The sequence below is a fragment of the Bos indicus x Bos taurus genome, chromosome 7 (assembly GCF_003369695.1).
Source record: "Bos indicus x Bos taurus breed Angus x Brahman F1 hybrid chromosome 7, Bos_hybrid_MaternalHap_v2.0, whole genome shotgun sequence".
NCBI classification, from domain to species: Eukaryota; Metazoa; Chordata; class Mammalia; order Artiodactyla; family Bovidae; genus Bos; species Bos indicus x Bos taurus.
In genome coordinates, this window is record NC_040082.1 from 17,597,336 (window position 1) to 17,610,872 (window position 13,537).

A 13,537-nucleotide genomic window follows, 5' to 3' on the forward strand; every position below is an offset into this window, starting at 1 on the left:
GGCCAGGTCTCCTTCCTATGCTGTGCTGGTCCTCTGCCCACCCACCCCTGCCCAGTTTAGGCTCAGGCTTATTTAGAAAGGTCACTGGGATCCCCCCGGCTGTAGGCAATGTTCCTGGCCCTGTCCAGCAAGAGCCAAGTTAACCAAGTCCGGGGGTCAGCCCCAGACCCCCTGGAACAAGTGCTTCCTACACCCAGACCTTGGTTTCCCGGACCAGTCCCACACTGGGTGCCTTGTACCTCCATATTGAAATTAATTGAAAAATATGTTTCTGACCTAGGAAAATGTTTATCTGTTTTCATCAGAGGGATCACACTGTAATGAATATATTTACATCTCATTTCAAGAAAGGCAGGGAAGATGGGTGAGAGCTTGGAGATGGCTCAGCTCCCCTCCCCCACCCCCAGCATTGCCCCCAGGAAGGCCCGGTGAGACTTCCTGGGAGGTGGTCTGCGGTTGAATATGAGTTCTTCCCACACCCCTCCTGCCTTGGGTGCCCAACCTGCAAACAATTCAGCCTAGGCCCCCAAAACATTGTCCCTGGGTGTGGTGCAAAGGATGAGGCCCAGAGCTGGGTGGGACCTGCAGGAAGGCAGGAGGGACCCAGTGGCCTGAGGGGGGCTTTCCACACCCCACACACCTCATCAGTCTAGCTGTCCTAGGGCTCAGGCCTGTCCCCAGGCAGACCTGCAGGGGCTTCTTCATAGAAAGTGGTGCCAGGCTGCACTGCACCCAGAATATTAAAACTTTAGGTGGACTGGAGCCACCTGGAGACTTCTAGACAGCAAACTGAGAGCAAACTTTGCCACTGACTTCTGAAAGTATAGCTTTGGCCTCATCCATGGCTGTTTGGGGCTGGGGGAGAAAGGGGAGAAGCAAAGAGGTGTTATTCTAAAAGACCTGGCTTTATTAATACATTAAGAAAAAGCTCCCTTGGCTATGTGTGTTCTTGCAGCACCAACTCGGATCCTATAAAACATTCATGCTCTGAAAGCTGTTATAGAGGGCACCCTCCCTTGCACCCCCCAAGGAGAGGCCTCAGGAGGAGGTTTCTGCCCTAAAAAGTCCACTAGGACTCCAATGAAGCTTCTCAAAAAAAAATCAGCAGCTCTAGTCCAGCTCCCAGACCCCCAGGTTCCAGGTCCACAAGTCTAAGGGCCACAGGGGGGCCCTTCCAGATGTCCAATGGAGCTTGGAGGGCCCTCCAGGGAACCCCTGTCACAGGGTCTGGAGTGAAGGGCAAAGCATAGCCAGCTCTTTAGCAAACCATAAGGGGAGCAAAGCCAGGGCTCACAGCTGAGACCCCAGTTCTCTCTAGAGAAGAGCTAGAAAGAGGCTGAGCCTCTAGTCACAGCCAAGTGCAGAGGCATCTTTCTGTCCTGAAACCCCTATGTCCAGGGCTCCATGCCTCTCCAGCCAGGCATGTTGCCACCTGCAGAGGCTGAAGCTGGCGGCACAGAGACTCGACCCTACGGGGACCAGGTCCGTCCCAGCCTCTCAGCCAGCTGGGTGCTGGCTGCCCACCACCTACAAGGCCACTGTGGCTGCTGCCCGCGTCCGCACGGAAGGGTGATCTCCCTGCCCACTCTGTCCCACGCAGAGCCTGGGCTTCCACACTTACAATCCCAAAGCAGCTCCTTGGTTTTAGGAAATAAATCTAGCCAACTTGGTAATGGACCTTAAAGTTGCCCCCCTCTCCCCGCCATTCTAATAATAATTGGAGTGGAAATTAATTGGAGGGTTCTCTTGCACTGATGACATCTGTCAAGCAACCAGACACGTGGGTTTTGCTAAATTCTTTTTATTTTTTGTTTAAATTTTCACTTCGATTTTAATTCTTGAAGAACAGCCTCGACAACATATATCGCACTCATTATAAGAAGCAAAGGGTTATATCAAAAATTATTAGTATAGAATCACAGGAAATCTGGTTTGGAACCAGAAAAAAATACAAAACAGATATAGATACATAGACACAGGACAATTTTTTTTTATATTTGGAAAATGTTATTTTCCCCTAATTCTTGTTTCTTTTTTTATGTGCATACGATGTTTAAATTTTACAAAAAAATGAAAATAAAGACTAGTATTTTACAAAATGAATAACAATGTCTGTGTGTGTGTGGTGTGTGTGTCTGTGTGTGTGTTTCTACATAGGATTCGGTCCACTTTCATGGGTGTTGTTTTCTGTACAGAATATATCCACATCCGTCCACAATAAATCCTGGAAGGTCCTTTAGTCTCCTTCTGTTTTATTAAAATTTTCATGGTCCTCTCTTCCCAAATTGGTTTTCTTTTTCTCACCAGACACAAGGGTCTGTTTTCTTTCCTTTCCAACGTATTCCCGGATCTGATACTAAAAAGAGTCTCTCTCTCTCTCTCTTTTTTTTTTTCTCCAGGTTTGCAGCTTCGGTTTGCCTGTCTGCGCGGTGGGCGGCTCCTGTCGCCCCCCCGGCCCTCCTCCCCGCCTGCCCGGCCCTGCCGCACCCAGCATCGGCCGCCTGGTGTCTCCGCGGCTTTGGAGTCCACGGCCCCCCGCCGGTGCTGTGAGTCTCTAGGGGCTGGGGGCAGGTGGGAAGCGCCCAAGGTCTAGGAGCACTGGATGGACATGTAAGGCCAGTTGAAGCTGCTCCCGGATAGTAACATGTCGCGGATGAGAGTTTCGATGGGGGTTTTACCTACCAAACGGACGAAGAAGAGTTGCTCGATGACCGAGGACGACACGGTGCGCAACGAGGGCAGCCGCAGCAGCAGTTTGCCGAAGCGGCTGGGCTGGTTAGGGTACTGGCTCCTCACATACTCCTCCAGCGCGCACTGCGACTTCTCTTGGAGGCTTTCGATGTGGGCCGCATCCGACAGGCCACAGGCATCTGCCCGCGCGGCCACAGCAAGGAGAGACCAGGGGAGGGGCACACGGTTAGGTCAGCTACCAGCAAGGTCACAGACAACACGCCATTCCTTTTTTTTTTTTTTAATAAGAAGCAAAGGGGGGAAAAACAAATTGGAGGAAAAAGAAAAATCCTCCCCGTGGCTCCCTACTCCTTCTTCCCTATTTCCTTCCCCCCAGCCCCCAAGACCAATAAAAATATAAATCAAATCCCCACCATGCCTAGGGGAGCCGAAGAGAGGAGCGCACACTTGCAGACACACTCTCTCTAGTTCCTTTGTGTTTCCTCTTTCACCTTTGGGTTAAATAATGTACGATGCTGGAGCCATGTTTGCTATACGGAGCAACCTGGCCTCCGCCTGCAGGGGAGCATCTTTTCCGCTGTGCTCATTAAAGGAAGGACTTCTGCCCCCTTTGCCCCGGATTTTTGGGGTGTCCAGGAGCCCTGAAGAAATATGCAGCCTGGAGGCGGCTCTGAAACACTTCTTGGGAGTCCCTCTCTCAAACCCAAACGACCCCAAGCAGGAGAACCTAGATTGTGTAGTGATCAGACGCATGGGAGGGGGTAAGGAATTGTAGGCTGGCAGAGCCTGCAATCAGATCAAGTCCAGGCTTTAGCAAGATAGGATTTGCGATCCACTATCTATGCAAGCAAGAGGTCTGCAGCAAATCCTTAGTGAGGGTGAACACTTCTATCGGTGCCTTAGAACAAGTAATTGAAAACTGGTCACATCTCTGTAAGCTGTATAATAATCAGAAGGAATATGGCTTAGTTACTTTAGGCTGCAGAAAGGAGACAACTTCAGCTATCAGACACAAAGCTGGGCTGGGGGCAGCTGCTGCTGCTGCTGCTGCTTGAGAACTGGGCAGTGGGGGCTGAAGGAGGATTTGGGGAGACAGGCTTCCTGTCACAGGACTAAGAGAGAAAAATGCACTTATATGCAAGGAAACGTCTGAAAACCTGTGTGTTTAATCTCATGTCAACCAGCGGCTCTTCTTGGTCTACTAAAAATATTTTGAGACAGCAGCTTATACTGTATCAACGAATCAGAGGCAAGCCAGTGGAGGGGAAGGTGGAATCAGAGGAAGCGAAGGCTTCTTCTCCTAGTTCAAACACCCATGTTGTTTCCTGTATTAATAATAAATATTAAAAAAAACAGGAAGATCACAGAGGAGCCCTTAGCCAGTCAGGAGATTGACTAGAGATCAAAGACGGAGTTTGCTAATATATAGATAGATCTGGGAAGAAATGCATGGCGATGCCCCCCCCCCCCCAAAGGACTCTGTCTAATTGTGAATGGGCAAGTGTAACCCAAAGAAGACACAGAGAATGATTTCAAAGAGGAACCTGTGTCTGCTGAGTTTCTTGAGCTTTATGTCTCTATTTCAAGAACTGGGACTTACAAAGCATTCTAACACCTTCATCTACAAAGCTATGGCCTTGAGCAAAAATACAAATAAAACTAGTGATAATTCAAGAACTTCTGAGGCAGGTCTCCTTTGACCCCAGATCCAGATTGGGTTCCTTTCAGATGTCTAATGACTCTAGCCGGCCAGTCGGGTGCATCCACACTAGCCTGACTTGGGAAGTCAGGGAGATTTTATGGCTACAGGCTGAGGGCAGGAGCACTTTGGTGCTTCAGTGCTTGGAGAGGGGACCCTGAGGTCTGCCCTTAGCTCTGCAGGCTAACCTGATCCTGCTCTATGACCCCTGGGCAGACTCATATTTACATATATCTTGCTTTACAGGCTTTATCTGCCCCTTATGGCACAGGATCCCACTCAGCCTTAGAGAATGCAGCATGCAAGGGACTCACTGGCACCCCAGCAGATTTTTTTTTTTTAAAGACCCACATGGCATCTCTTTGGATCTATAAAATATGTATCTGATGTTTACACTTAGGGCCCCCAGTGTGCAAGGTCACTACCTGTCCCCCAGCTAGGCAACTCCCAGGGAGCTGGAAAGGCATGCCTGGGCCCTGTGTTGGCTTCCTTGTCAGAGTTCTTTCCTGCTTTGAAGGTAGGATGCCTGTAGCTGGGCCCCTGCTGCAAAGTGCCAGCCGGCCAGCACTGTGGCCTCCTCCAGGGCAGAAGCCCTAGACTGGGTCTGGCTTTGCACTCTAGATATTCATTCCTACTCCATATATTTTTGCCACAGGATTCCCCCAACTGTGGAGTGATAGTGTGAGCTCTCAGACCAAGTAGGTGGTTGAGGCAGCAAAACTAGATGAGCAGGGGGTGAGATCCAGTATATATTTACACTCCATGAGTTATACCCCAGATAAGAAAAGGAGGCAGAATGTGCAAAATCCATGTCTCGCTTTTTATATGGGAGTGTCAATGTGGGAACCCTCGATATTTCCTCTACAGTGTATGGAAAAGAAATTATGTAAATAAATAACCATTACCGCTCAGGCCTTCCCGGCTTAGCCTTTGTAGTGCAGAGAATGTATTTCATGTTGTGCATTCAGAAGAGTTTAGTGTTCAGGAAATATAGATGTAATCAGCTGCCATAACTAGAAATCAAAGTTATTATTGTGCTGAAAATGGATTTATTGTATTTATGTTAACTAGATGGCTCCTTTCAGGGAAAGTCTCATTTATTTGAGAGAATATTTAGGTGTATGAATTAATGAATTTTTTTTTTAAGTAAGTTCAGGTCATGACCTAGTCCTTGGATGCCGTCCAGAATATTAAGGATTAAACATACCATCCGGAGGCCAAATGTGAAAACCACCACAGGGAACCCCCGTGCCAGCTTCAAATACTTAGCCGGAGCAAACCTCGTTGGACAATATGTCTAAAACTGTCTTTTCCATCATTCAAAGTTTGCTTAAAAGTTGGATGACTTTGAGAAGGCTTCCCATGAATTCCCTTCTGGCTAGCAATCAAAACAAGTTTAGTCAAAAGTGGAAATGTGTTATATGGAGGGGGGGGGGGTGAATTACTACTGACAGCTCTATTTCCATTTTCAGATAGTCTTCTTGCAATTTTCCCAACAAAATAATGTCATTGTTCACTTCTCGGCCTCCCCTGCACCTTGAAGACTTGGTTTAAGAAATGTCTTTAGGAAAACTTTTTTTTAAAAAAAGAAGACTTTTCACAGGGACATTTTAGGATGGAAAGTTGAAAGAAAAGCATGAATAATTCCACAATCTTCCCTGCAGCCTGCACGGTCCTCGCCTCTCTCTGGGAAAGGGCAGGAGATCAGAAAAGTCAAGGGGGTTCAAAGAACCTTAGGAGGGGACAAGGAAAAGGGAGGGAGACTTTGCTTGAGAAGACCTCTGTCCAGCTCCAAGTCACATTTCTGCTTCAAGACACCTCACTGGGTGAGATTTTAAAACCCCAGCTTCCCCGACACTGGCTTGCTTCCTGATTAATTTGGCTAAAGAGCTGGGTAGTGGAGAGCCAGCCAGGCCCTAGGCCTGCCAGAACTAAAGCAGCCGGGTCGCTACTTCCCAGGCTCTTTGTCACTTTTGAAAAACACGTTTCCATCAAGAAGACTTATTAAGATAAAACGCATTCAAACACCGAGGAGGCGATTCAATAAATCTTCCATTTGTTTTAAGGTTCTCACTTTATCCTCTTGCAAAGAATAACTCCCTCTCCCACTAGCAGACCTGCATTTGCACTGAAAGTAAAAGGGGGGCAGTCCAAGTCCACGGCTCAGGCCACCCTGCATACAAATGAGATGCTCTTGTCTAAATAAATTATCTGCTGTTCAGATCGATATTAATACTACATTTGCTACATTACAATATTGTGCAAATTTAAGAGTCATTTTAATACAATGTAAATACGATTCTTCACGCATGAAAGCCAGGAAATATTGATAGATTATACCACTGCTTACTGTTCAGCAAGGCCTTGGGAGAGGGGTTTTGCCATCCCTACTCAAGAATGGTTTTAATTTGGCCTTTGGAGGTCCTGGCTCTAGGATAGATTTATTAGGATGGTTTATTTGTTCTCTGAATGGAGGAATTAAAAACAATAGCGCCAATAATGGTGGTAAAAACGGCAGCTAACTCTACTCACAGTGGGCAAGGCCGGAGACCCAGTCTGAGCAGCTCTGTTCCCCACCAGCGTCCTTTCTGGCTTTGTTTATATTTCCCCCCATTACCTGCTGTCCTGGGTGTTTATATGTTTCCCTCTTGCAGGTTACAATAATAAAAGGGGGGCAGTGTTCTCAGAGGCTCAGACGAGAGCCTTCAAAGGCTACGCTAATGCACTTTCCTGGAAGTTAATTTGAACCATCTATCATAAGAGAAATTGTTAACATGCATGTTACCACTGCCTACATTTAATTTGATATTTTTAAGGCACTCTGTTAAATTTCCAACGTTCGTGCGCCTCGCATGGGCTATGAGATTTATCTCCGGGCGGGAATCCTCGCATACTTGCGGGTTCTCCGGCATTGCTTTTGTTTTTTATCTTTCTTGTTTAGGTCGAATCCATTTTTTACGACCCTCAATAACCTCAGCAACTGCAAACATGAATGGTTTCCGATAAGGGAAAATCAGGCAGCCATAAAGCGGGATTATTTATGATTTATTTGCACGGATTCTTCTCTTGCCACCTCTCCGTGTGTGTGTGTCTCACTGTGTCGGGAAACTCAGCCAGGGACCGTGCCACGCAGAGGAGAAAGCCACGTTCCCACGTTCCCTTCCTTTCCTCTCCTCCCCCAGAAACGCCGAGCTCAGGCACACACGCGCGCACACACATCGCACACACATGCACACCGCACACACGCGCGCAGCCAGACGGATCCACGGCACCGCCTCCCCGTCACCCCCCCCCCAACTCCGACCCGGCCAGACACGCGCCCGCCGCCGCCGCCGCCGCCCCGCGTGGGGCTCCAGGCCGCCGGACCGGGCCGAGCCGGGCCACCGAGCGGCCCGCAGCCGCACCGCCTCGCCTCCCGCACCGCCGCGCTCCCAAGATGGCAGCGGCGCTACCGGCCGCTTCCCTCGCGCGGGCACCGCAGGCTCCGGGCTCGGCCCGGCCTCCCGCGGAACGACGAGGGCCCGGGCCGCCCGGGGAGCCGAGGCGCGGAGCGGGGCCGGCGGGCGGGCGCTCCCGGCGCCGGCCTGGCCCTCCCAGCGGCCGCAGCCTCACCTGACGTGAACAGCACGATGGCTTTGAGACAGCTGTACTCGGCCGAGTCGACGTGCAGCGCCTTGAGCTTCTCCACCTGCTCCTGGAAGATGCGGATGTGGTCCATGAAGGCCACGACGCGGTCGGCGGACATGGGCGAGGCGTGCAGGCCGGCGGCGGCCAGCAGCGGCGCCACGTGCAGCGGCATGGAGCACTGGGCTGCGTTGAGCACGAACAGCTCGCTCCAGGTCAGGCGGAGCAGGGACACCTGGTCGGTGATCTGCAGATCCGGGAAGAAGGGGATGTTGCGGGCCCACTCGACGGCGCTGAAGAGCAGGCGCGCGGCCAGCTCGCAGATGTTCTCGATGCCCATGATGTTGTTGGGCTGCATGCACTGGCTGCCGTAACGCGACGTGGGGTAGGGCTCCGCGCGCAGCAGCAGCGAGATGTAGCCGGACAGGTAGCAGTGGCCGTTGAGGGGGTCCCCGTTGGTGAGTGCGTACTGGCCTGGATTGGGTTGAGTGGGAGGCATTCTTCCTCGCTGAACCGCTGACAAAAAGAAAGAGAGAAAAGAGGCAATGTGCATCCAGGGGGCTTGCGAACAGTCCGGGCCGCCCCGCAGCGCACCGACACAATGCGGAGGCTGGTCTCCGCGGCCACCAGCGCCGAGCATCTTCCTTGGCGCTGGCCTTCACTCCCGGCCCACACCCGGAGGAAGACGGCGTAGGGGTGAAGCCCTCCAGCTCCGTGGCTCGATCCGCCCGGCCATCTCGGGCGCTCTTGTCCACCCCAGACCCAGGCAGAACTAGGCCTGAGTTAAGGGCTTCCCCGCTCCAGCCCAGAGTGACCGAGAAAGTGCACCCCAACCCCTCGACCACCACCAGGTCACACGCAGATTAATGACATCCCACTCACCCCTCCAGAAGGAACCCAATCAGGATAAAACAAAAACAAAAACCAGGCGCAACCAGAGAAAAGGTTGTGGTTCTAGGCACATGCCTAGCTGCCTCTTCATTTGCAAGCAAGCAGGTTTTGTTCAAAACATTTCCATATTCTCTAAAAATGCTATGGAATTATCCTTAAAACAGACAGAAGTTACATACCCTACTCACCACTTACAACTTTTGAATAGCAAACTAGTATCCTGCACCCCTCCCCTATCCCCTCCTCCCCACCACCCCACACAAAGTTCTCACTGTTAAAAGCAACAGAAAATTGAAAAAAAAAAAAATCAAGAAAGAAGTTGAACTTACAGTAGCCAAACATTATTGAAAAAAGTGGAAAATATAATTAATGTCTGTCCTGTGAGGTGCCACAGCAACCTGCAGCCAGCTTTTGCCCAGTGAATGCACGAGCTTGCAACTGCAAAAACACTGGATTCATTAACCATCTGAATGCAGAACGTAAGCATGCTTTGAGTTCTTAAAGCTGACCAAAGTTTTTTTTTTTTTTTTTTTTATGTATATGTTTTACTTCAACAGTGCCAGCGTTTTAAATTGCCATGTAAACAAAGACAACTTTAGGAAAAGTTAGGGCTACTGAACTCTCCCCCCCCCAACAAATTAATATAGATATGTCCATGTAGACGTAGCTTTCTTAATTCAGGTTGTACACTATTTTCTTAAGTTTGCACTGATTCTCATTTTAATGCAAGCCTCAATGCAATTTAAACTCTTAAAACATAACTGGCTAGAATACTTTTTTCTAATTATAGTTTTGAACTTGGCAGTTATTTTTCAATTAAATGAGAGTACAATTCAAAGTTTTTTTTTTTTTTTTTTTTTTCCTTCAGATGCCTATAAAATCTCCCTGGAGCTAGAAATGAAGTCGTCATATTTGCCTGCTCCTTGAGATCTGAAGAAATTCAATTTCTTTTCTTGTGGCATATAAAATATAATTTTAAAGTCAATTACAAGAAGAAGTAATCTGCATTCTGCAAAATTGACTGGTTTGCTAATTTGACTATAAGACATCTTTAATGATTGTCAGGAGATAAACTTTAACTGTAAATGGCTAGATATATTTATAAGAAAAGTGCTGCATTTCTTGCCACATGAACATGAAGCATATCTAAATACAACATCAAAAGTTGTGTTAAAAGAAACCAAAGCCATACAACACAGGGATTAAATGATGTCGAAGCTCATGCCAGCTGCAGTCTATGCATTATAGCCAAATCAGAAGGATCGGTAAATGCCGTTGTTAATTGTAATTTGTATGCAGTATTTAAACAGAGGGTGGAGTTTGATGAAGAAATAAAACGAGTATCATGCTTTAAAAAAAAAATGACACGACTATGAAAGCACGGTTCAGTCACAAACTTTCCTTTGAAAGTAGAGGGGTGAAAACAAGGCCACAGCTCTGGAGGAGGCGGCCCCAGCTCGGTGGAGAGGAGAGGGAACCAGTGAACAGGCCAGAAGCCCCCCTCGCCCCCCTTCCCTCCTAATTAGACCTACAAGTGCAATAAATCTCACTCCTCTTTTTCCAAGCTAAGCTTCCAAAAGGATGATGCAGTCAGGGATCTATGGTTCAGAATCCTCCAGTCTCCTCCAGCCCTCCCCCATCTTAAATAAAGGGCAATGAAGACATGGAGAGGAAAGGGGAATGAAAAAGAACAAAAACACAAAAACCACAGAAACCGAGTTTTCTGGGGGTAATAAGCAGCCCTCCCCCCAAGTTCATGCCAGCACAGCTCCAAGCATCCTCACGCACACGCGGGAAAGAGACACACACCGAGCACATCCAAGACAGAGGGAGGGGATTTTCCAGCACAGCTCACGATCCTAGGGGCACCGTCCCGAGCAGGCAGCGGGCGGGGTGGAGAAGCCGGGGAGACGAGCGCAGGCCGGGAGGGGGAGACAGCGGCAGCGAGCTGGGGCGGGGGGTAGGGGGTGGGGTGGGGGAGACGCCGGGGGAGGAAGGCAGCGGGGATGGGGGGAGCTGGGACGGGCCGGGACCGCAGGAGCCCCAGCCCCAGACAGCAGCCACCCCCGCGAGAGAGGGAGAGAGAGAGAGAGAGAAAGAGGGCCGGGGAGGCGGGCGAAGCTCCGGGAGAAAAAGCACGGAAGAAATATTCACCTTCCCGCCTCATGCCCACTTTCAGGCACTTCTTGAGGCGGCAGTATTGGCACTGGTTGCGGTGGTGCTGGTCGATGGGACAGTTCCTGTTGGCACGGCATGTGTAAGTTAAGTTCCTGCGGACGCTCCTCTTGAAGAAACTTTTGCAGCCCTCGCAGGTGAATTGGCCGTAGTGCTTGCCGCTCGACTTGTCCCCGCACACCACGCACTCGATGTGCTGCTGGCTCTGGCCCGAGCCGGGCGGGCCCTGGCCCTTGTCCCCTGCCGTGCCGGGGGTGGCGGGTGCTCCGGGCTGGCCCGGGGTCTGCGGCGTGTGCGGCGCGCCCGAGCCCGCCTGCTGCTGCTGCTGCTCGCCGGCGCCGCCGCCGCCGCCGCGGGCCGCCTGCGCTGCGGGGTTGGGGCCGCCGGGGTTGCCCCCGGCCACGTCGTCCTGCGGATCTCGCCAGCTGCTAACTACCATTGCCATATCTTTGGGCCCGGGGAGCGCTGGGGGGGAGCCGAGCTGCTCGCCGAGGGCCGCGGGGCGCGCGGGCGCGCTGGGAGGGGAAGGGGAAGGGGAAGGGGGGAGGGGGCGGGGGCGGGGGGCCCGCCCGGCGCCCCGGGGTCGCGGGAGCCGAGCCCGAGCTGGGCACCGGCTGCTGCCTCCGCCGCCGCCGCCGCCGCCGCCGCCGCCGCCGCTACTGCCTCGGCCGCCCCGCTGCTGCTGCTGCGCGCCCGCCCGCCCTGCTGGCGTTTTGTTGTGGTTCCTGCTGTTTTCTTTCTCTCTTTTTGCAGCCCCCCCAGGCTCTCAGGCTCCCCCCCCAACACCCCTGCTCCCCTCGCCCGCTCCCCCCCGCGCTCGGATCTTGGGGGGGCCCGCTCTCCTTCCCCCCCTCCCCACCCCCCCCCAGCGAGCAAGCTCCCTTCTCTCGCTTTTTTCTTCTTCCCCCAAGTTGCAAAATCAGAAATGGCACAGGCGGCAGCCGGGAGCGGCGCGGGGCGCAGCGCCGGGGGCGGCGGGCATGGGCCACGGCGCGCGCACACACTCACCCTCCGCCTTGCCCGCACCCCCGCGCGCACACACACACACACGCACACACACTCGCACACACACTCGCTCACCCGCGCCGGACGCCCGCCCGCCCGCCGGCCGGCCGGCCGCTCGGGCTACGCGCTGCGCGCCTGCAGAGCAGACATAGAGGAAGCCGGCGAGGGCGGCGGCGGCGGCGGCGGCGAAGGAGGAGGTCGCGGCCGCAGGCGCCTCTGGAGCCTCTGTCTCAGCTGCAGCGGCGAGCGCCGCTGGAGGAGCCGGGGCCCGGGCCGGAGTCCGAGCTGGAGCCGGGGCCGCAGTCGGAGCGCGAGCCGGGGATTGGGGCTGCCCGCGCCGCCGCCGCCGCCGCCGCCGCCGCCGCCGCTGTCCCGGCGGGAGCCCTCGCTGGGCTCGGGATTGAGGGGAGCGCGGTGAGCCCGAGCCGGGCGCGAGGCGAGGCGGCCGGCGGCGATCAGGGCGCGCTGGTGTCGGGCGGCCAGGTCCAGGGCCGGACGCAGCCAGCCATTCAGGAAGGCAGCGCTGGAGAGCGGGAGGCAGCCAGCGAGGAGGATCACACACTTTGCTCTTTTTGTTGTACCGGTGGCGCCGGGCTCTCGCTGCCTTCTTCTTTCGGGAGGTGACGGAGGGGGAGAAAAACACGAAGTAATTCACGCCGGCGACGAATTCACAGCGGAACAGAAAAAATCAAAATCAGAAGAAAAAGAATTGCGCAAAAAAAAAAAAAAAAAAAAGCAAGAGAGACATCCAAAGTAGGTCGAATAAATAATCCTCTTCTTTTCCTCTTTCTTGCTCCTTCTTCTGCTTCTTCTGCTATAACACACAGAGCTAGTTAAAAAAACCCTGGAGATCGCCCAAAAATGTTCTTTTTTTAGTATTTTAAATAAGTGCTCTTCAGCCGGTAACCAACACCCTCCCTCCAAAAAAAAATCATATATGTATAAAATAACGATAAGAAGAATACGAAGGGGGTGCCTCCTCCTCCTCCTCTCTCTCTCTCTCTCTTTTTTTTTAAGTTTAGCCCTCACTCTTCTGCAGGAATGGAGTAAAAGAGACAAGGAGGAGGGAGAAAAAGGAGAGAAAGAAGAATACGGGGAAACAACTAATAGAATATGTAAGAAAAGAGAAAGGGGAGAGAGGAGAGAGAAAGAGAGATAGAGAGAGAGAGAGAGGCGGAGGAGAGAGAGAGAGGAGAAAGAGAGAGAGAGAGAGAAGAGAGAGAGAGACCCCAAAATTGAATGCGTTTAAACGGGAGGACTCGCAGAGCAGTGTTTCCGAAAGGGGGATCTGTGCGAATGTCTGTATATAGTGAACTTTGACACTACTATTGAAACTGACACGTTTCTATGGAGATCGCTGCCTTATATGGAGCTCGTGTCAAGGAGCCAAGAGAAGGGCTGCTGGCAACTGATAATCAAAGGCGACTGACTGGTCAGAGCCCTGAATCGGGG

The 13,537-nt window shown here is 52.1% G+C and overlaps 1 protein-coding gene across 2 annotated transcripts; it reads right to left on the reverse strand.

Annotated features, from left to right (window-relative positions):
* Positions 1–1,785: 1,785 nt before the first annotated feature.
* Positions 1,786–11,614, reverse strand: NR2F1 (nuclear receptor subfamily 2 group F member 1). 2 transcript variants are annotated; one of them, XM_027545609.1, is made up of 3 exons: positions 11,060–11,614; positions 8,003–8,530; positions 1,786–2,870 (listed from the first exon to the last, which is right to left on the reverse strand). In XM_027545609.1, the coding sequence occupies exons 1-3, from the start codon at positions 11,523–11,525 to the stop codon at positions 2,590–2,592; spliced, it is 1,275 nt and encodes a 424-aa protein (XP_027401410.1). In that variant the 5' UTR covers positions 11,526–11,614; the 3' UTR covers positions 1,786–2,589. The 2 variants fall into 2 exon arrangements, with proteins under 2 accessions (XP_027401410.1, XP_027401411.1); XM_027545610.1 differs by lacking the exon at positions 11,060–11,614 and adding an exon at positions 9,235–10,802.
* Positions 11,615–13,537: the final 1,923 nt, after the last annotated feature.